The sequence below is a fragment of the Tamandua tetradactyla genome, chromosome 16, assembly GCF_023851605.1.
Source record: "Tamandua tetradactyla isolate mTamTet1 chromosome 16, mTamTet1.pri, whole genome shotgun sequence".
NCBI lineage: Eukaryota > Metazoa > Chordata > Mammalia > Pilosa > Myrmecophagidae > Tamandua > Tamandua tetradactyla.
The window spans coordinates 47304712-47328856 of record NC_135342.1 but is presented as its reverse complement, the minus strand read 5'-3'; the positions used below and the strand labels follow the sequence as shown (position 1 = coordinate 47328856).

At 37.0% G+C, this 24145-nt stretch overlaps 2 protein-coding genes across 6 annotated transcripts in view; one reads left to right on the top strand and one right to left on the bottom strand.

The window, feature by feature from the left end:
- Positions 1–4199, top strand: part of AKTIP (AKT interacting protein) — a 43580-nt gene extending 39381 nt beyond the window's left edge. For all 5 annotated transcript variants that reach the window (XM_077132450.1, XM_077132447.1, XM_077132446.1 and 2 more), the window contains exons 4-10: positions 1137–1201; positions 1286–1386; positions 1886–1974; positions 2053–2151; positions 2244–2351; positions 3199–3259; positions 3434–4199. In XM_077132450.1, coding sequence (XP_076988565.1) covers positions 1137–1201; positions 1286–1386; positions 1886–1974; positions 2053–2151; positions 2244–2351; positions 3199–3259; positions 3434–3544 — 634 coding nt within the window. In that variant the 3' untranslated portion in view covers positions 3545–4199. The remainder of the gene's footprint in view (positions 1–1136; positions 1202–1285; positions 1387–1885; positions 1975–2052; positions 2152–2243; positions 2352–3198; positions 3260–3433) is intronic.
- A 58-nt stretch (positions 4200–4257) lies between these two features.
- Positions 4258–24145, bottom strand: part of RBL2 (RB transcriptional corepressor like 2) — a 113746-nt gene continuing 93858 nt past the window's right edge. The window contains exon 22 of the mRNA XM_077132445.1: positions 4258–5749. Within this exon, the coding sequence (XP_076988560.1) occupies positions 5579–5749 (171 nt within the window). The 3' untranslated portion in view covers positions 4258–5578. The remainder of the gene's footprint in view (positions 5750–24145) is intronic.

Sequence of the window (24145 nt, the reverse complement as noted above, 5' to 3'; positions counted from 1 at the left end):
GGCGATTAAATCTGCTGTCTGTATCAGAACACAAAATTGCCTTTTCTGGCAAATCTCACTGTAGTGCATAGATCAGCTAATCATGCTGATACTGACATATTGAATTTTAATGACTTAAAAATGGGATAACTACTTTTAAAAACATGGTTTAAAATAAACAACATAAATAGGTAATAAAAACAATAAACTAAGGCCAATAAGCTCCTTCTTGATAAAATTCAAGATCACAGTAGGTTATTGTGTTTTAATGCCTTGTGTAAACATTGTTTTTCTCAGGGTCTGGTCCTAGTCATACTTATTTAATAGCTGTGGTCATGAGGAAGAGAGCAGAATGGCTGTCAGTGGGAAACGAGGTCCCAGAAAAGGCAGTGAAGCCTTGGCTCAGTGCACTTGTCTTAAACCTTGTTGTCAGCACCCATAATTTACTACTCCCCAGGAAGGCCCACAGAGTTAAGTGTCTGAGTCTGGAGTAGATTTGGGAGCAGAGTACAGTGGGAGAGCCTCACACTGATGCCTGCCTTCATTAGGAAATACTGTAAATCTAAAAAGTGCCCTCTGCTGTATGATCTGGTGATTGAAACTTAAAATGACACCTAAGTGAGAGCAATTCCATGGAATTTTAATTTATTCTTAATTACTGAAAATTGCATTTAAAGACTGCTTTTAAGTGTGGATATGTAAGATTTATCATCTATAGTCACACAAGCAAAATAGGAATTTTGCAAATACTCTCATTTACCTCAGATTTAATGCCCAGAATGTAAATCAAGTTGCATAGTTTAGAATTACCTATGGGTTGATTTCCAAGATGATGTTTATGGGAAGCTGTGATTTCTAGGAGCAAAACTCAATTCTTTTTATATCCCTTTTTGGCTTTAATTTCTTATTCTGAGCCCCTTTATTTGGCTCCTGCATCTTGCTGTAAGAGTGTTATGAAATCAGTAAAAGGACAGTGAGCAGAGCCAGTGCTCACTCAGGAGCTGTGTCACGTGAGAGTGGTGATACCTCATTTGGTTTGAGCATCAGCTGCCCCTTGGGGGATGATTCCTTGTCTTGAAAAATGGTTGTGGGATGGTTTGATCTATAGGTCTCATTTACATCCATACAAGTTAATTTTTCTGCTCCTTCTATTTTAGTACCTTGGTTGTGAAGCAGAAGTTACCTGGTGTCTATGTGCAGCCATCTTATCGCTCTGCATTAAGTAAGATGAGGATTCACTCTTAATAATGTATTTGGTTCTTCTGACACAAACTTAGGCGTTAACAGTTGTTATTTTTTTCTACAGTGTGGTTTGGAGTAATATTCATCCGGCATGGACTTTATCAAGACGGTGTATTTAAGTTTACAGTTTATATCCCCGATAACTACCCAGATGGCGACTGTCCAGTAAGTGGAAGATAGTTCTGGCTTCATTTATAGATGAGGAGGGTTTAAAGGGCTTAGAAAGATTTCTGAGTTCTTTTCCTAACCCAATACTTTTATGATTTCAGTTTCACAGAAAGTTTGTCTACCAAGTATAGTCTTTCCAGGGGATTTTTGTGCTTTGCTGCATCTTCCATCCAGTCACCCTGCCTATAGCTTTGTTTCTTTGCTCAGGGTGTATATGGGAGGGTGGAAGCTGTATGACAGCACTTACCATGGGAATGGTGATTACAGTGCTGTAGGGAAGGAGAGTGACTTTTTTCTCCTTCATTGTAAAATTCAGCATAACAGGAAAATGGTAAAAGTAGTCGTTAAATGTTCTTATTGAGGCAACTCTTAGGCTCTTCACAACACGATTGCCTTGTTCTCTTGCAGTTCCTTTTATGACTCTCTATTTGGGTCTGGTAAGCTGAATGTGTTCCTCCATTATTTCCATTAAAGGATATGTCTCTCTTAAATGTAGCGCCTGGTGTTTGATATTCCCGTCTTTCACCCGCTAGTTGATCCCACCTCAGGTGAACTGGATGTGAAGAGAGCATTTGCAAAATGGAGGTTAGTAAACAAGTGTTTCTTGTAGTGATATAATACAGTAGGAGGAAGCCTCAGTAATCATGTTATGTTTCCCTTTAGGCGGAACCATAATCATATTTGGCAAGTATTAATGTATGCAAGGAGAGTTTTCTACAAGATTGATACCGCAAACCCCCTAAACCCAGAGGCTGCAGTACTGTATGTTACTTTTGCTTTGTTATTTAAAATAAATTTGAAAATGCAGCTAAGTAGAGTAAGTTGGTAACGTTTTTATTTAAACTTGAACACAGGTATGAAAAAGATGTTCAGCTCTTTAAAAGTAAAGTGATTGACAGTGTTAAGATGAGCACTGCTCGTTTGTTTGACCAGCCTAAAATAGAGGACCCCTATGCAATTAGGTAAGTGGTACATTGTTTGGATAACTGCACTTTGCAGTACTGTGCTTCCATTTTCCAGGTGTTCTCTTAGAATGGGGGTTTGAAAGCAACATGTGTAATTTGTTAGTCTACAATCTTTTATAACTTGATTCCAACTCGATTTCTGGTGCTTCTTGGGCTCTTAGACAAAAAGCATCACATCATCACTGTGCAAATAGCAAGCTATTTGGTGAATTTGGTTTCCAAAGAATCCTTAAAATGTGCTAATTCATTTACATGACAGGACTTTTCTTTTCAGTTGGCAGTTTTAGCTGGAGCTCCCCCTTGAATTGCCACAACCCCACTGACATTCAAAAGGAGGGAAACAGAGATGATGGGTTCCTATAACGCTAGGATATTTAATCTTGGGGAAGGGTGTCTGGAGGAGTATTGAGAACTGATGACTTGATTTAGCTTTTTGGCAAGACTGGTACACTGCATGGGAGGCAGCATATCATATTGGTTAAGAGGAGGGGACTATAGATGGACTGGCTGGCTGGCTTTTTATTAGTTTTAGTGACCCAGACCACTTACTGAATTTTATTGGGCCTCACTTCTTCATCTTTAAATAATAGTTATTTAGGGGGTTGTTGTGAGGCTTAAATGAGATAATCCATGTGAAGTGTTCTATAAGGGATGGTTATGTGAGAAAATCATTTAGGCAACTAAAACTACATGTTGACAATTGATTATGTAAAAAATTATTCTTTAGAAGTGTTATTTCTTATTAAATTTTATGTATTAGGGGACCTGGCTTAATTATTGAAAAACTGATTTATATAAATTTAGTGACACGAAAGCAGTTTACTGTTTTTCTGTCTCTTAAAAGCTTTTCTCCATGGAATCCTTCTGTACATGACGAAGCCAGAGAGAAGATGCTGACTCAGAAAGTAAGTACATAGCCATTTCTGAAATGTTTGACTCACTGTTTCTTTTCTAAAATGTCTTATTAATTGGTGACCACGCATTATATACAAATAACAAGTTTGCACTGTACTGAAATCTCATCAGTAGTTTTTTTTATTATTATAATTTTTTTTTTGTCTGTTTTTGCTTGTGCCTAGAACAAGCCTGAAGAACAGCACAATAAAAGTGTTCATGTTGCTGGCCTGTCATGGGTAAAGCCTGGCTCAGTACAACCTTTCAGTAAAGAAGAGAAAACAGTAGCAACTTAAGAGATGGTGAATCTGGTGCACCATGCACTTTCCTGCTGGACTCTGACCTAATTAAAGCTGACCAATGACAAAGGACTGCCTGAAGAGTAAAACTGTGTGAACAATGACTGATAATCAGTGTTTTCCATGTATACTTAGGTTCTAACAGCAGGTTTTGGAAACCTCTCTTTAAGTAATGCATTACTTCTGTCAGAAGTGTCTTTAGGGTGGTTATCTAGTTCAGTACTCCAAATTGTTGGGGACCTTGAGGCTTAAGTATTTTTCTGATTCTAATTCTAAAGGTAAGTTGCACTCATTTATAGAGTAAAGAGAATTCGACACTATTTAATGATTTTTAAAGTAGCGTGAAAGTTTCAATGTACATATGTTATGATGTGTAGAGAGCAGGTTCCATAGCTCAGCACTTTTATGTGAAGAATCATTTGAAAATTTAGTCTTCAGCCTACTGTCTTACTCAGTTGTCACTGAAATACATATTAGACAAATGAGAGGAAACCAGAATGTTGATTCATAGTTGATTTTTTTAAGCAAATTACTTACTGTATTTTTATGGTGGGAGGGAGAAAAAATATTCAGTTGGTTTCTAATGAAGGCAGATATTTAAATGATGAATGACTAACGTGCTTAGTAGAGACAAAATAAACCAATAAATGATCATTCTTTGTCATTTATGCAGAAAACAATACCCTTTTCTCAATATAAGTAAACAAAGATTAATTTATAAATGCTTTATTGAAAAATACACTTATTTTCATATAAAATTACAGTAGCAGTAAGTATATTGAGAGGTTTTATAAATATTTTTGTATAACACTATTCTAACAGAACAGTGTAAGTTCCATATTTCTTTCTGAGCAATACGAAGTTACCTAGTAACTTTGTTTATATTGATTCAATTTACAATTGAATTTTCTCCCAAATATGATCATTAATTCAACTTTCAAACTGCTGGGAACAGGAGTGATTAATAAAGGTATATATAGAAAATTCAATGGCTGTTAAATAATATTTTCTAATCTGTATAAATGGTAGCAGGTACTAATTAAACCTAAATTTTCCAATCTTTTTTTTAAACTGCCAGGAACATACCCAGTGTTATTTAAAAATACACCACCTTAATAGACACCTGCCTTTTGTATAACTACCTCCCTAAAGAAGAAGTCATAATTTTTTATATTAATTCCCTTAATTCAACTTGATTTTAAGTCTTTACTTAGCCAGCTGATCCCTATTTAACAAGAGAAGAAAACTGGAGCATTTAAAGCAAGTCCAAAAGGTGGTAGCTACTGGAGCTTTAACAGTTTAAAAAAGTACAAAAGAAAGTATTGGATGTTTAGCCTAGAAGTTCTGTACTTAATAAAGTTCACATTGTAGAAAGTGCCATCAGAAATACACAGCAAAATCTGGGTTATAAAATCATGCCTTTTACAGCACTAAAGTGCCACTTCTTATACAAATTCACTCACACATTGCACAACTGAACAATCAAGCACTTTGCACACTGCACCATACCTACTGGGGAGCATAGAGAATTACACAAGGGGAATGGCAGTTGTGGGCTCTCTCCTGTTATGTTTCTGGAATGCAAAAATCTTACACGTTTACAAAGTTATTTAGGACAAATACCTAGTTTTTTGTTTTTGCTCTTCATGAGGACCAGAGCTGACCATAAAATGAGAAGGAATGAATATGAAATAAATACAGCTCCTTTGCTGGAGCATGTCAATAGCAATTTCTAGTACACATATTGTTCTCTGCAATACTTGTAAAAGCTTCACCCGATAGTTAAAAATCCAGTTTTGGATTCTGAGTAACCTTGATGGTAAGCACTAAATGGTAGAGAAGAGGCAGTTGGGATGAAAAAATTATCTTAAGGATACTGCATAACTCATTTCTCACAGAAACTTCCCTTCACGTTTCTAACAGGCTTTAATTGACTGGCTGTATTAAGGAAAACAGCCTGATAAATCTAGCGTGCATTAAATGCTGTTGCTAACCAAAGTGTAGAAAGAGTTCCAATACAAAAGACTAACCTCAGTGAGAACCTCGGTCATTAGCTACATCTTGGAGACGGCGTAATAAGGCAGAATGATTTTCAGGGCAAATTCTTTTTGCAGGTGATTCACTTCCGTCTTCCAGAAGAATCCCTCTCTTTTTGGTCGGAGTTTCCCCTGTCCGGATCATACTGTTAATTTCTCTCAGTCTCTATAGTAGAGGGGAAAGATATAAAAACTTTAAAATCTAATGCACATGACTCAGTTTTAAGCCAAACAATCTCAAATGAGTTAAGCAGTTTTACCTGGAAGAATCCCTAAAGAGAAAAGAACCAATACTTAATATTTCCTGCCAAATTCACTTCTCAGCTGACGGAGAATGACTCTCGGGTGGGACGGCCTATTTCTAGTTTTAACAAACTTCACAGGTGATTCTGATCTGCACATTTTACAGATTTGTGATTTTTTTCCTTTACATCATGGAGTATCACGATGCTATGCTACAGTTAATCATTTACACACTTGTTCATTTTCCTTTCTTAAAAAATTATTTTGCACAGCATTATGTATACTTTTCTTTTTTCATTCTAGTGTTAATCTTTAGCAGCTATTCTCAACCAGGTTTTCATGAGAGAAGTAAGCTTAATTCCCTAAGCCATCCATTGGAGGTAATAAATTAGAATGGTACTAATTATATAACATCCTTGAGAAAAGAATCACCCAAATTGTTTTCTCTGTTCTGTGGTTCATATGGAGAATCGTGGTCGAGAAACAGTGCTAAAGGGACTAGATTTATTTAAAGTGCCTTTGCATTAAGTTTCTCCAAAGCCCCGAAAGTCAGTTATCACATTATTTTCTGGTGGTAGATTGTTGGTTTGAAAATTTTTTTTGACATGCTTCATTGTCTATGTTTCCTTATGAAAAGTATACATATATTCTTTTTATAAAATTTCAAATGTGCAGAACTAGAGAGAGAGGAGTACATAAATGAGTTGCCACATCCTTGTCACCCCACTTCAACTCAATTATCCATTCTAGGTCAGCTTCATTTAGTCCATACCCCCATTTACTTCTCATCCTCCAGATTATTTTGAAGTAAATACTAGAGATTTTTTTATTTTTTACATATTGTATTTGTTATATTATTTACTTTGAAATCATAAGCTTTTAAAATAAAATTGCTAGTGTTCTTTATTACTAGCATATGTACTTTGTCTTATTCATCTTAAGAAAGCGTTCCTTTGATCCTTTCTCTTCTACCTTCTTTTCCCTTAAAATTTTCATCTGTATTTGCTGTCTCTTTATAGTATCCCACTTATTTGACTATTCCTTAAATTGTTAATTGTATACATTAATTCTAAACATGCTAATTTTATATAACATATATATTACTACACAATTATTAATTGTATACCTTAATATTAATGGCTATTAATGTACCTATATATCTTATATTTATTAATATATATTAATATATAATGTATCTATACATTAATATGCTGTGTATAATTATTTTATTAATTCTATTACGTACAGTTTATCCACAATACATAATATGTACTTAGGCAGTAGCTCATACTCAAATTCTTATTCCAAAAAAGTTCATACAGACTTCACCTAGACTCCTTGTCCCTCACCCAATTCCCAGGCATACCTATAATTCATCCACTGAACAAATGAGGCTGATGTATATATTTCTGTACATTTTCTAGGAATATACCCACTAGAAATGTAATATTGTGTATGAAGAGGGGGTTTCTTTAAAATATAAAAATGGTACACTGTATGTACTGTTTTTCAGTATTTGTTTTTAGCTTTTTTTCTTTAAACATGGGCAGGCACTGGGAACTGAACCCAGGTTTCTGGCACGGCAGGTGAGAATTCTGTCTGCTGAGCCACCATCACACCACCTTGTTTTACAGTATTTGTTTTGTCAATATGTCTTATGATCTTCCCATATCAGTACATATGCTCTATTATATCTATGCTACATAGTATTCTATAGTACATCAATATTAGTCTAATCCCCTATTAATGTATTTATACTCATTTATTCTCATCAATTTATACTCCTCCCAACTATTTAATATTAAAAGCAATTATTATTTACTCTTCCAAGAAGTTATAACAATCCTCTGAAACTGCCCTGATGAGTATCACTAATGATGACTCTTCATTTTAATTCACCTTGTGTGCTGTTGATTCTGTTCTTTTGGTCATTCTCAGTGTAAATGTTATGTAATAGCTTGGTCTAGACTCAAGCTGTTTCTCATGATGTCATGTTCTCCTTTGGTCTCAGGTATCACCTATTAAGTCATGATGAAAAATATTTCTTCAATCAACTAACAGTTACTGTTTATTGGACAAACTCAATTGCACACTACAATTAATTTTTGAAACTGCCACAGGTGATCAGTACAGCTAGAACTGAGAACCACGGATATGATGGTTTTACCTAACTTTTTGGCACAAAATATGCCATTTAAAAAAAAGGGCTATATGCAGTAAAATTCACCCTTTATTGCATATATTGACAAATACGTAGATATGTAACAACTGCAATCAAGATATTAAAAAGTTCCTTCACTCCAAAAAAATTCCCTCATGCTACCCCTAAGCAACCAACTGATGTTTCTAGTCCCTATAATTCTGTCCTTTCCAAAACATCATAGAAATGGGATCATATATAGTAAGTAGCCTTTTGAATCTATTGTCTTCCACTTAGGCATTAATACATTTGTGATTTATCTATGTTGTGGAATATGTCAGCAGTTGCTTTTTATTGGTAAGTAGAAGTCCACTGTCTGGATTCACCATTGATTTGTTTATCCATTTACTACTTGAAGGACATTTGGGTGGTTTTCCACCTGTCAGCAATGAGGAATAAAGCTACTATATATAAATATGGGTGTACAAGTTTTTGTATGAACATTAAGTTTTTGTTTCACTTGACCTAGGAGGAGTGGGTAAATACGGTAAGGGTATGATTATACTTTATAGGAAACTGCTAAACTATTTTCCAGAGTGGCTACACTATTTGCATTCCCAACAGCAATGTATAAAAGTTCCAGCTACTCCATATTATTGCTAAAACTTGTTACTATCATTTTAAAATATCAGCCATTCCAAGAGGCATGCTTTGGTGAAGAGGGTTCAGATCTTTGTCCATTTCAAAATTTTGGTTTAAATTCATGATTTTGATAAAATTAAATTCTTAATTTTGATAAAATCCATTGTATAAATTTTATGGAACATGATTTTGACATTGTATCTAAGTAATTTTTACATAACTGATGGCCACATAGATTTTCTTCTATAAGTTATGTAGTTTGAACTTTTACATTTAAGTCTATAATCTATTTTGAGTTAATTTTTGTGTATGGTGAGAGAATGAATGCAAGTTCACTTCTTGAATATGGATAGCCAGTTGTTCCAAAGCCATCTGTTGAAAAGACAAACCTTTTTCCAATAAACCTTTGCATCTTTGTCAAAAATCAATTGACCATATACATTTTGCTCTATTTTCTGGACTCCAATTCTATTATCTATATATGTCTATCTTTTCACCAATACTACACTGTCTTGATTACTGTAGCTTTATAATAGGTCTTGAAATCAGATAGTTTGAGTCCTCCAACTTTGCCTGGCTATTGTAAATAGTCCCTTTGCCTTTCACTATAAATTTTACAATCAGTCTGTCAATTTAATAATTCTGCCAGAATTTTGCTTGAATTGTGTTGGATTTATAGGTCAATTTGGAGACAAGTGATATTTTAATATTGTTTTCCAATCCATGAATATGTTATTTCTCCATTTTCTTAGTCTTTTTAAATTCCTCTCAATATCTCTGCAGTTTACAAAAGACACACCTTGCACATCTTTTGTCAGATTTCCCCCTTAAGTATTTTTGTAAATGGTGTTTTAAAATTTTTTACTTCTTGATGCCCCGATAAATCCCAGAGTGATTTGAACAGTGAATAAAAAAGTATTTGCAAAGTCTCCTTCGGGGAATGGTGAGAAAGGGGGAAAATTCAACTTCCCCAAGTTGAAGTCTTGATATTCTCATAAGCAGTGTGGATAACCAAAGCTATAGGCTGAGCCCCCAGTCTTGGGGTTTGTTCATATGAAACTTACCCCCACAAAGGATAGGTCAGGCCTACTTAAAATTAGGCCTAAGAGTCACCCCCAAGAGAACCTCTTTTGTTGCTCAGATGTGGCCCCTCTCTCCAGCCAACACAACAAGCAAACTCAACAACTTCCCCCTTTCTACGTAGGACATGACTCCCAGGGATGTGGACCTTCCTGGCAATGTGGGACAGAAATCCTAGAATGAGCTGAGACTCAGCATCAAGGGACTGAGAAAACTTTCTCGACCAAAAGGAGGAAGAGCGAAATGAGACAAAGTGTCAATGGCTGAGAGATTCCAAACAGTCGAGAGGTTATCCTGGAGGTTATGCTTACGCATTAAATAGATATCACCTTGTTAGTCAAAATGTAAGGGAGAGGATGGAGGGAACTGCCTGAAAATGTAAAGCTGTGTTCCAGTAGCCATGCTTCTTGAAGATGATTGTATGATGATATAGCTTTCACAATGTGACTGTGTGATTGTGAAAACCTTGTGTCTGATGCTCCTTTTATCTACTTATCAACAGATGAGTAATACATATGGAATAAAAATAAATAACAGGAGGAACAAATGTTAAAATAAATTTAGATGGAAATGCTAGTGATCAATGAAAAGGAGAGGTAAGGGGTACAGTATGTATGAGTTTTTTTGTTTTTATTTCTTTTTCTGCATAGATGCAAATGTTCCAAGAAATGATCATGATGACGAATATGCAACCATGTGATGATATTGTGAATTACTGATTATATATGTAGAATGGAATGATCAAAAGTTAAGAATGATAAAAATTTTTTTTTTACTTCTGATTGTTCATTGCTAGTATATAGAAATATATTAAATTTTTGTCTGCTGATTTTGTATCTTGTTACCATATTACTACTTTTGGTAATATTTTAATATTCTTTCTTAACTTTAATACACAGACAATTATATCATCTGTGCACAGAGAGACTTTTCATTCTTTCCAGTCTGTATGCCTTCTTTATCTTGCCTTAGTGCACATGCTAGGACCTCCAGTATGGTGCTGACTGGGAATGATGAGAGTAATATCCTTGCCTTTTCCTGATCAGTGTTTCACCATTAAGTATGATGTCAGCTGTTGATTTCTTGAATATTTATCAGGTTGAAGAATTTCTCAAGAAATTTTATCATGAGTGAATGTTGGATTTTTGTCAGATGTTTTTTTCATCTACTGAGCTGATCTGTCATTGTAAATTATTTGAAGAGTTTGTATAGAATTGCTATTATTTCATCCTTAAATGTTAAGTAGAATTCATTAGTGAAGCTATCTGGGCCCACAGTTTTCTTGATGGGAAGAAATTTCAGCTACTAATACAATTTCTTTGATATAGGATTGAAAATCCTTGTTCACTGAGTTTTGGTAGTTTATATCTTTGAAGGAATTTGTCAGTGTTATCTAATTTATAGGCATAAAGTTGTTTATAATCCTTTAATATCCTTTTAATTTCTATAGGACTGCAGTGATGTCTCTTGTTTCTGATTATTGGTAACTTGAGTCATTTTTTTTCTGAGTAGTCTACCTGGAGATTTTTATATATATATAAATCTGCTAAAAAAAAAACCATCAGATTTTGATTACCTTGATTTTCTCTTATTATTTTTCAGTTTTCTGTTTCCTTGATTTCTGCTCTTTTTTTTTGTTTGTTTCTTAAAGTAAAATCACTACTTGAAACTTTTCTTCTTTGCTAACATAGATGTTCAGTGCTATAAATTTCCCTACAGCATGTTTTACCTGCATCCCACAAATTTTTAGAATCAGTTTTGAGATATATTCACATACCATACAGTCTATCCAAAGTGTACAATCATTGACACACAGTATAACTACAGACGTGTGCATTCATTACCACAATTTTAGAACATTTCATTACTCCAACAGACCCCATATCCTGATATTCCCGTCATTGACAGTTAGCAGTGGTGTGGTACCTTTGTTATAATGAGTTAAAGAATATTAAAATATTACTGTTATCTATAGTCCATAGTTTGAATTAAGTGTATTTTTCCCATATACCACCTCTATTATATTATTTTTTTATTTTTTAATTAAAAAAATTAACTAACACAACATTTAGAAATCATTCCATTCTACATATACAATCAGTAATTCTTAATATCATCACCTAGATGTATAATCATCATTTCTTAGTACATTTGCATCGATTTAGAAAAAGAAAGGGCAAGACAACAGAAAAAGAAATAAAATGATAATAGAAAAAAAAACGAAACAAAAAAAACTATAGCTCAGATGCAGCTTCAATCAGTGTTTTAACATAATTACATTACAATTAGGTAGTATTGTGCTGTCCATTTCTGAGTTTTTGTATCCAGTCCTGTTGCACAGTCTTTATCCCTTCAGCTCCAATTACCCATTATCTTACCCTATTTCTAACTCCTGATGGTCTCTGTTACCAATGACATATTCCAAATTTATTCTCTAATGTCGGTTCACATCAGTGGGACCATACAGTATTTGTCCCTTAGTTTTTGGTTAGTCTCACTCAGCATAATGTTCTCTAGGTCCATCCATGTTATTACATGCTTCATAAGTTTATTCTGTCTTAAAGCTGCATAATATTCCATCATATGTATATACATAGCCACTTGTCTGTTGAATGACATTTTGGCTGTTTCCATCTCTTTGCAATTGTAAATAATGCTGCTATAAACATTGGTGTGCAAATGTCCGTTTGTGTCTTTGCCCTTAAGTCCTTTGAGTAGATACCTAGCAATGGTATTGCTGGGTCGTATGGCAATTCTATATTCAGCTTTTTGAGCCAAACTGCCTTCCACAGTGGTTGCACCATTTGACATTCCCACCAACAGTGGATAAGTGTGCCTCTTTCTCCACATCCTCTCCAGCACTTGTCATTTTTTGTTTTGTTGATAATGGCCATTCTGGTGGGTGTGAGATGATATCTCATTGTGGTTTTGATTTGCATTTCTCTAATGGCTAGGGACATTGAGCATCTCTTCATGTGCCTTTTGGCCATCTGTATTTCCCCTTCTGAGAGGTGTCTGTTCAAGTCTTTTTCCCATTTTGTAATTGGGTTGGCTGTCTGTTTGTTGTTGAGTTGAACAATCTCTTTATAAATTCTGGATACTAGACCTTTATCTGATATGTTGTTTCCAAATATTGTCTCCCATTGTGTAGGCTGTCTTTCTACTTTCTTGATGAAGTTCTTTGATGCACAAAAGTATTTAATTTTGAGGAGCTCCCATTTATTTATTTCTTTCTTCAGTGCTCTTGCTTTAGGTGTAAGGTCCATAAAACCGCCTCCAATTGTAAGTTTCATAAGATATCTCCCAACATTTTCCTCTAACTGTTTTATGGTCTTAGACCTAATGTTTAGATCTTTGATCCATTTTGAGTTAACTTTTGTATAGGGTGTGAGATACGGGTCCTCTTTCATTCTTTTGCGTATGGATATCCAGTTTTCTAGGCACCATTTATTGAAGAGACTGTTCTGTCCCAGGTGAGTTGGCTTGACTGCCTTATCAAAGATCAAATGTCCATAGATGAGAGGGTCTATATCTGAGCACTCTATTCGATTCCATTGGTCGATATATCTATCTTTATGCCAGTACCATGCTGTTTTGACCACTGTGCTTCATAATATGCCTTAAAGTCAGGCAGCGTGAGACCTCCAGCTTTGTTTTCTTTCCTCAAGATACTTTTAGCAATTCGAGGCACCCTGCCCTTCCAGATAAATTTGCTTATTGGTTTTTCTATTTCTGAAAAATAAGTTGTTGGGATTTTGATTGGTATTGCGTTGAATCTGTAAATCAATTTAGGTAGAATTGACATCTTAACTATATTTAGTCTTCCAATCCATGAACACGGTATGCCCTTCCATCTATTTAGGTCTTCTGTGATTTCTTTTAAAAGTTTTTTGTAGTTTTCTTTGTATAGGTCTTTTGTCTCTTTAGTTAAATTTATTCCTAGGTATTTTATTCTTTTACTTGCAATTGTAAATGGAATTCGTTTCTTGATTTCCCCCTCAGCTTGTTCATTGCTAGTGTATAGAAACACTACAGGTTTTTGAATGTTGATCTTGTATCCTGCTACTTTGCTGTACTCATTTATTAGCTCTAGTAGTTTTGTTGTGGATTTTTCCGGGTTTTCGGCGTATAGTATCAAATCGTCTGCAAACAGTGATAGTTTTACTTCTTCCTTTCCAATTTTGATGTCTTGTATTTCTTTTTCTTGTCTAACTGCTCTGGCTAGAACCTCCAACACGATGTTGAATAATAGTGGTGATAATGGACATCCTTGTCTTGTTCCTGATCTTAGGGGGAAAGTTTTCAATTTTTCCCCATTGAGGATGATATTAGCTGTGGGTTTTTCATATATTCCCTCTATCATTTTAAGGAAGTTCCCTTGTATTCCTATCCTTTGAAGTGTTTTCAACAGGAAAGGACGTTGAATCTTGTCAAATGCCTTCTCTGCATCAATTGAGATGATCATGTGATTTTTCTGCTTTGATTTGTTGATGTGGTGTATAACATTAATTGATTTTCTTATGTTGAACCATCCTTGCATACCTGGGATGAATCCTACTTGGTCAAGATGTATAATTCTTTTAATGTGTTGCTGGATTCGATTTGCTAGAATTTTGTTGAGGATTTTTGCATCTATATTCATTTGACAGATTGGTCTGTAGTTTTCTTTTTTTGTAATATCTTTGCCTGGTTTTGGTATGAGGGTGATGTTGGCTTCATAGAATGAATTAGGTAGCTTTCCCTCCACTTCAATTTTTTTGAAGAGTTTGAGCAGAGTTGGTACTAATTCTTTCTGGAATGTTTGGTAGAATTCACATGTGAAGCCGTCTGGTCCTGGACTTTTCTTTTTGGGAAGCTTTTGAATGACTGATTCAATTTCTTTACTTGTGATTGGTTTATTGAGGTCATCTATTTCTTCTTGAGTCAAAGTTGGTTGTTCATGCCTTTCTAGGAACTTGTCCATTTCATCTACATTGTTGTATTTATTAGCGTAAAGTTGTTCATAGTATCCTGTTATTACCTCCTTTATTTCTGTGAGGTCAGTGGTTATGTCTCCTCTTCCATTTCTGATCTTATTTATTTGCGTCCTCTCTCTTCTTCTTTTTGTCAATCTTGCTAAGGGCCCATCAGTCTTGTTGATTTTCTCACAGAACCAACTTTTGGTCTTATTGATTTTCTCTATTGTTTTCATGTTCTCAATTTCATTTATTTCTGCTCTAATCTTTGTTATTTCTTTCCTTTTGCTTGCTTTGGGGTCAGTTTGCTCTTCTTTCTCCAGTTCTTCCAAGTGGACAGTTAATTCCCGAATTTTTGCCCTTTCTTCTTTTCTGATATAGGCATTTAGGGCAATAAATTTCCCTCTTAGCACTGCCTTTGCTGTGTCCCATAGGTTTTGATATGTTGTGTTTTCATTTTCATTCACCTTGAGATGTTTACTAATTTCTCTTGTAATTTCTTCCTTGACCCACTCGTTGTTTAAGAGTGTGTTGTTGAACCTCCACGTATTTGTGAATTTTCTGGCACTCTGCCTATTATTGATTTCCAACTTCATTCCTTTATGATTAGAGAAAGTGTTGTGTATGATTTCAATCTTTTTAAATTTGTTGAGACTTGCTTTGTGACCCAGCATATGGTCTATCTTTGAGAATGATCCATGGGCACTTGAGAAAAAGGTGTATCCTGCTGTTGTGGGATGTAATGTCCTATAAATGTCTGTTAAGTCTAGCTCATTTATTGTAATATTCAAATTCTCTGTTTCTTTATTGATCCTCTGTCTAGATGTTCTGTCCATTGATGAGAGTGGGGAATTGAAGTCTCCAACTATTATGGTAGATGTGTCTATTTCCCTCTTCAGTAATTGCAGTGTATTCCTCACGTATTTTGGGGCATTCTGATTTGGTGCGTAAATATTTATGATTGTTATGTCTTCTTGTTTAATTGTTCCTTTTATTAGTATATAGTGTCCTTCTTTGTCTCTTTTAACTGTTTTACATTTGAAGTCTAATTTGTTGGATATTAGTATAGCTACTCCTGCTCTTTTCTGGTTGTTATTTGCATGGAATATCTTTTCTCAACCTTTCACTTTCAACCTATGTTTATCTTTGGGTCTAAGATGTGTTTCCTGTAGACAGCATATAGAAGGATTCTGTTTTTTAATCCATTCTGCCAGTCTATGTCTTTTGATTGGGGAATTCAGTCCATTAACATTTAGTGTTATTACTGTTTGGGTAATACTTTCCTCTACCATTTTGCCTTTAGTATTATATATATCATATCTGATTTTCCTTCTTTCTACACTCTTCTCCATACCTCTCTCTTCTGTCTTTTCATAGCTGACTCTAGTGCTCCCTTTAGTATTTCTTGCAGAGCTGGTCTCTTGGTCACAAATTCTCTCAGTGACTTTTTATCTGAAAATGTTTTAATTTCTCCCTCATTTTTGAAAGACAATTTTGCTGGATATAGAAGTCTTGATTGGCAGTTTTTCTCTTTTAGTAATTTCAATATATCATCCCACTGTCTTCTAGCTTCCATGGTTTCTGCTGAGAAATCAACACATGGTCTTATTGGGTTTCCCTTGTATGTGATGGATTGTTTTTCTCTTGCTGCTTTCAAGATCCTCTCTTTCTCTTTGACCTCTGACATTCTAACTAGTAAGTGTCTTGGAGAATGCGTATATGGATCTATTCTCTTTGGGGTGCGCTGCACTTCTTGGATCTGTAATTTCAGGTCTTTCATAAGAGTTGGGAAATTTTCAGTGATAATTTTTTCCATTATTTTTTCTCCTCCTTTTCCCTTCTCTTCTCCTTCTGGGACATCCACAACACGTACATTTGTGCGCCTCATATTATCATTCAATTCCCTAAGCCCCTGCTCAAATTTTTCCATTCTTTTCCCTATGGTTTCTGTTTCTTTTTGGCTTTCAGATGTTCCATCCTCCAGTTCACTAATTCTATCCTCTGTCTCTTGAAATCTACCATTGTAGGTTTCCATTGTTTTCTTCATCTCTTCTACTGTATCTTTCATTCCCATAAGTTCTGTGATTTGTTTTTTCAGACTTTCCATTTCTTCTTTTTGTTCATCCCTTGCCTTCTTCATGTCCTCCCTCAATTTATTGATTTGGTTTTTGAAGAGGTTTTCCATTTCTGTTCGTATATTCAGAATTAGTTGTCTCAGCTCCTGTATCTCATTTGAGCTATTGGTTTGTTCCTTTGACTGGGCCATATCTTCAATTTTCCTGGTGTGATTTGTTATTTTTTGCTGGCGTCTGGACATTTAATCAGATTTCCCTGAGTGTGGGACCGAGCAGGTTGAAAGACTTTCCTGTGAAGTCTCTGGGCTCTGTTTTTCTTATCCTGCCCAGTATGTGGTGCTTGTCTGTCTGCGGGTCCCACCAGCAAAAGATGTTGTGGCTCCTTTAACTTTGGAAGACTCTCGCTGCTGGATGTGTGGTGGAGACAGAGGAAAGGTTGTAGGCTGGTTTTAATGGCTTCAAATTGTGAAGTCCTGGGATCTGAATTCCTTGAGCGAGGGATTCCACCTGAGTTGCGTTTCACCCCTCCCTCGGGGAAGGTTCAGGTGGTAGAGAGTCCTGAAAGCAACCTGTTTCTGCATTCGGGGCAGTTGCAACCTGTGTAATCCCAGCGCTGAGCCCAGAGGCAACTCAGCGGCAACCCAGCCTCCAAAGAAACAGCTGCAGAAGGCTCTGTTTCGCCCCCTTTCCTCTTTTTCAGTTAGCCCAGTAGGCGACTTCCGCCTTGATCAGTTTCGCCTGAGCTGAGGGCCTATTTTTAGTAGTCAGAATTTGTTTATTAATGCCACTATTGGTGTTAGGTTGGACTCAGTCTCTACTACTGTTGGAGACTCTTTCCTTTCCCTCCGGGAAGTCGCCTGTGGGGGAGGGGTGCCGGCCGCCGCAGCTTGGGGAACCGCTGATCCGAGGCTCCCAGCCGGCCCGGGAAGCCGCGTGTGTGGGAGGGGCGCCGGTCACCACGGCTTGGGGAACCGCTGATCCGAGGCTCCCAGGCAGCCAGAGAAGCCGTGTGTGGGGCAGGGGCGCTGGTCACCGGCCACCGCGGCTTGGGGAACCGCTGATCCGAGGCTCCCAGCCAGCCCGGGAAGCCGCCCGTGAGGGAGGGGCGCCGGCCACCAGCCGCCGCAGCTTGCGGAACTCGCCTCTCCGAGTCTCTCAGCCGGACCGGAAAGGAGGGAGGGAGGGCCGCGGCGGCCCGGGGAAGCGTGCGCCGCTCAGGGACCTCACCGCAGCGGAGTCTCACAGCCGGTCCAGCCAGTCCAGACTGGGGTACACTGTGTGTCCGGTCTCTGTCGTGGCTCCGGGAGCTGTTCTGTACTGTTTCTAGTTATTTAGTAGTTGTTCTGGAGGAGGAACTAAGACGCGTGCACCTTACTAAGCCGCCATCTTCTCCGGAAGTTCCCCTACCACCTCTATTATTAACACCTTGTAATAGCAACGTCCATTTGTTCTAGTTCATAAAAAAGAACATCCTTATATTTGTAATCTTAACCACAGTCATCGTCCACAACAGGGATCACTGTTATACAGCCCCATGGTTTCTCCCCTAACTTTCCTTATAGTGATACACATGACCCTAAACTTCCCCTTTCAACCACAATCACACCAATAATTCAGTGCAGTTAACTGTACTCACAGTAATTACATCACCTCTATCCACTTCCACTCATTTAAATTCAACTTAGTTAAAAATTCTGTGCAGACTGTAAATGTTCAGAAATAGAAGTAAACTTGGTATATATAGGGTATATACTTGGAATATTGAAAGCAGGGAAACAATGGACATTTGCACACTTGTGTTTATGGCAGCAGTAATTCATGATTTGCAAAGGATAGAGGTGGTTTAAGGGTACATCGACTGAAGAATGGAAGAGCCAACTGGTATATTCATGGGATACTGAGCAGCTACAAGAAGGAATGAAGTTGTGAGGCATGCAAGTAGGTGAATGAAACTTTAGGACAGCATGTTGCATGAAATAAGCCAAAAACAAAAAGACAAATATAACACCTCACACTAACTATAATATGCAAACTCTAAGAAATGAATTCGAGAGCATAGGTTATCAGGGTAAAGCTTTTTGTAAAGGTTCCTAAATTTTAAGCTCTTACAGCAGTCACATCTATTCCTTACTAATGGTTACTTCTAAAAGAGTTCTTTGTGTAACCTTGTCATTCCCTGGAACCTTGGTTATCTATGTGACACCTGAGACTCAGAACTAGAGTTCTGCAGCTATGAAAGTTAGCATCACCCCATACAGCAATTGTTAAAAAAAAAAAAAAGCTGTAAAAGAGATTCGACTTCAGTTAGGAGTAAGAACAAAGCTGATCTGGTTAGGACAAAAGTAAAGCAGGCTAAAAGGTAAAGGATTATAGTCACTGGTTTTTAAACTTCAACTTCTGTGTGAGACGAAAGGAAGATATATTTATTGGTGCAAAATGAGTATTTTCTGTAGCATACTAATTTAACTTGTATGGTCAGTTTATTTGAACACCATAATTACATGGAATCTTGAATAGGGAGTAAGACTGTTGGTTTGTACAAGTGATTGCGCTGCCCAGATACATCCTGAATAAAATAAAATATAAATAAAAAGTATTTGCAAAGTCTGCTTAAGGGCCTGGGGGGAAATGTGGAAATATTAAGCTTCCCCACTTAGGGAATTCCTGATATTCTCACAAGTGTTGGCGACTATCAATTTAATAGGCCAAGACCTCAATCTTGGGGCTTGCCCTTATGAAACTTATTCCTGCAAAGGAGAAGTTAAGTCCACTTATAATTATCCCTAAGAATCACCCCCAGAGAACTTCTTTTATTGCTCAGATGTGGCTTCTCTAAGCCATTTCTGCAGGTGAACTCACTGTCCTTCCCCCTACATGGCACATGCTTTCCTGGAGGGTGTAAATCTCCCTGGCAATGGGGACATGATTCCCAGGGATGAGCCTAGACCTGGCATCATGAGATGGAGAAAGCCTTTTTGACCAAAAGGGGGAAGAGAAATGAAACAAGGTTTCAGTGGCTGAGAGATTTCAAGCAGACTTGAGAGGTCATTCTGGAGGTTATTTTTATGCATCAAAAGATACCCCTTTTTAATTTTTAAAGAATTAGAATAGCTACAAGGAAATACCTAAAACTGTTGAACTGTAATCCAGAAGCCCTGGTTTTTATTATAGCATGTACTGTATGACCCATGTGATTGTAAAAACCTTGTGACTGATACTTTTATCCACTGTATGGAGATCTGAGTAAGAAAATAAAGTAAAAAAATAAATAATCGGGGAGGGATAAAGGAGTATGGGATGTTCTGGGTGTTACATTTTTATTCTTTTTTTTTTTTTTGGAGTAATGGTAATCGAACATTGACTGGTGATGAATGCACAATTATACGATGATACTGTCAGCTACTAATTGTACACTTTGGTTGACTATATGGTATGTGAATATATCTCAATAAAAGTGCATGAAAAATCAACTTAAGAGCGGGCAACAGTGGCTTAGTGGCAGAGTTCTCTTACCTGCCATGCCAGAGACCCGGGTTCGATTCCCGGTGCCTGCTCATATTAAACAAAACAAAACAAAACAATTGAACATAGATTTGAGAGTCTATCTCTGAACTTTTACTTCGATTCCATATATCCATATTTATGCAAGTTATCATGCTGTTCTGACACTGTAGGTTTGTAATATGTTTTAAACTCAGAAAGTGTGAGTCTTCCAACTTTCTTTTTCAAGATGTTTTTGTTTATGTGGGGTCCCTTATTCTTCCAAATGAATTTGATAATTGGCTTTTCCATTTCTACAAAGCAGGCTGTTAGAATCTTAATTGGGGATTGCGTTGACTCTGTGAATCACTGTGGATGGGTAGAACTGACATCTTAATGATATTTACTCTTCCAGTCATGAACATGGAATATCCTTGCATTTATTTAAGTCTTTGATTTCTTTAAACAATGTTTATAGTTTTCTGTGTGTAGTTCCTTTACATCCTTGGTTAAACTTATTCCTAGACATTTGATTCCTTCAGTTGCTATTATAAATGGAATTTTTTTAATTTCCTCCCTCAGATTATTTAATACTAGTGTATAAATACACTACTAAATTTTGTGTGTTGATTTTTTATCCTGCCACTTTGCTGAACTCATTTATTAGTTCTAGTAGCTTTGCTGTAGATTTTTGAGGACTTCTATGTATAGGATCATATCATCTGCACACAGTGAAAGTTTTACATGTTCATTTCCAATTTGGAGACCTTTTTTTAATTTTCATTTATTTTTTTTTGCCTAATTGCTCTGGCTAGAATTTCTAGTACAATGTTGAACAGTACTGACATTGGATATCCTAGTCTTGTTTCAGATCACCCCTTACTTTCACCCTTTGGAGGCAGGGTTGAAACAGAGGCCGCTGGCTGTTTCTGTCCTAGGCAGGTTGAAACTGTAGCTGCCCTCAGACCTGGGACCCAGGGATCTGTGTTTGTGAAACAAAAGCCATAACCAGTGCTCAGCTGTGTCATTGCCATCCATTCCACCCCGTTTTGGGGAAGTGGACTTTTATTCCTGAGGTGGCCTGCTAAGAGAGTGGGGAATGGGCACCAGCCTCTGCAGTGTGGAGACTTTTACTCACAGTTCTTTGCTGCAGTTTATCAGTCTCTTTCTCTCACTCTTCCCTGGATTGTATACAGTTCTTATGGTCTCTGAAGCTCCCAAACAGTTGTTTCAGACAGTTCCTGATTCCGAACTGAGTCCTACACTAGCATCTTGGAATTCTCTCTTGCTGCAGCCCACAAATTTTGATATTTTGTATTTTCATTCAGTTCAAAACACTTTCTAATTTCTCCTTTTTATTAAAAAAAAAAAAAAAAAAAGGGGACTTCCGGAGAAGATGGCGGCTTAGTAAGACGCGCGGGTCTTAGTTCCTCCTCCAGAAAAGCAACTAAAGAAACAGAAACAATACAAAACAGCTCCCGGAGTCACGACAGAGACCAAAAAAGACAGCATACCCCATTCTGGAACGGCTGAACGGGTAGGGAGAATCCACTGCTGTGAGATACCCGAGGGGTGCACGTTTTCCCGGCTGGGGTGGCTGGCGTCTGGGGTCCCCTCCACGCACGTGGCTCCCCGGTCTGACTGGATAGCGGGGCCCTCCCGTCACGCTTGGCGTCTTGGGCCAGCTGGGCAATTTGGACCGGCACTCCCCCAAGCCACGGCCAGCGACCCCCGCCTCCACGCGCGGTTTCCCGGGCCGACTGCCCCGCAGACAAACGACTGCCACGAGCGCCACCTACTGGGCAGGAAAAGAAAAACAGAGCCCAGAGATTCCACAGAAAAACCTTTCAACCAGCTGGGTCCCACACCCAGGGAGATCTGATCAAATGCCCAGACACCAGCAGAAAATAATGGATGACGCTCGGAAAATTGAAGATATGGCCCAATCAAAGGAACAAACCAATAGTTCAAATGAGATACAGGAGCTGAGACAACTAATGCTGAATATACGAACAGAAATGGAAAAACTCTTCAAAAACCAAATCAATAAATTGAGGGAGGACATGAAGAAGATATGGGCTGAACAAAAAGAAGAAATAGAAAATCTGAAAAAACAAATCACAGAACTTGTGGGAGTGAAGGACAAAAGAAAAAATGGAAAAAACAATGGATACCTACAATGGTAGATCTAAAGAGGCAGAAGCTACAATTAGTGAACTGGAGGATGGAACAACTGAATTCCAAAAAGAAACAGAAACTATAGGGAAAAGAATGGAAAAACTTGAGCAGGGAATCAGGGAACTGAATGACAATATGAAGCGCACAAATATACGTGTTGTGGGTGTCCCAGAAGGAGAAGAGAAGGGAAAAGGAGGAGAAAAACTAATGGAAGAAATTATCACTGAAAATTTCCCAACTCTTATGAAAGACCTAAATATACAGATCCAAGAAGTGCAGCACACCCCAAAGAGAATAGACCCAAATAGGCATTCTCCAAGACATTTACTAGTTAGAATGTCAGAGGTCAAAGAGAAAGAGAGGATCTTGAAAGCAGCAAGAGAAAAACAATCTGTCACATACAAGGGAAACCCAATAAGACTATGTGTAGATTTCTCAGCAGAAACCATGGAAGCTAGAAGACAGTGGGATGATATATTTAAATCACTAAAAGAGAAAAACTGCCAACCAAGACTCCTATATCCAGCAAAATTGTCCTTCAAAAATGAAGGAGAAATTAAAACATTTAAAGACAAAAAGTCACTGAGAGAATTTGTGACCAAGAGACCAGCTCTGCAAGAAATACTAAAGGGAGCACTAGAGTCAGATACGAAAAGACAGAAGAGAGAGGTATGGAGTAAAGTGTAGAAAGAAGGAAAATCAGATATGATATATATAATACAAAAGCCAAAATGGTAGAGGAAAATATTATCCAAACAGTAATAATACTAAAAGTTAATGGACTGAATTCCCCAATCAAAAGACATAGAATGGCAGAATGGATTACGACCCAGCAATACCACTGCTAGGTATCTACTCAAAGGACTTAAGGGCAAAGACACAGACGGACATTTGCACACCAGTGTTTATAGCAGCATTATCTACAACTTCAAAGAGATGGAAACAGCCAAAATGCCCATCAACAGACGAGTGGCTAAACAAACTGTGGCGTATACCTACGATGGAATATTATGCAGCTTTAAGACAGACTAAACTTATGAAGCATGTAATAACATAGATGGACCTAGAGAACATTATGCTGAGTGAGTCTAGCCAAAAACTAAAGGACAAATACTGTATGGTCCCACTGATGTGAACCGACATTCGAGAATCAGCTTGGACTATATCATTGGTAACAGAGACCAGCAGGGGTTAGAAACAGGGTAAGATAATGGGTAATTGGAGCTGAAGGGATACAGACTGTGCAACAGGACTAGATACAAAAACTCAAAAATGGACAGCACAATAATACCTAAGTGTAATGTAACTAGGTTGGAACACTGAATGAAGCTGCACCTGAAATATGGTTTTTTGTTTGTTTGTTTGTGTGTTTGTATCTTTTTTGTTTTTTTCTTTTTCCTTTTTATATATATATATATTATTAGTATTATTATTTTAATTCTCTTCTCTATATTAACATTCTATATCTTTTTCTGCTGTTTTGCTAGTTCTTTTCCTAAATCGATGCAAATGTACTAAGAAATGATGATCATACATCTATGTGATGATACTAAGAATTACTGAGTGCATGTGTAGAATGGAATGATTTCTAAATGTTGTGTTAATTTCTTTTCTTTTTTTTGATTAATAAAAAAATTAAAAAAAAAAAAGGTGTGCTAAGAAATGCAACATAATTTAAGCATTCTTAAATGCACAATTCAGGGGCAGAAATTATATTCACAATTTTGTGCACTGTCACCACTGTCCATTACCAAAAATTCATCACCCCA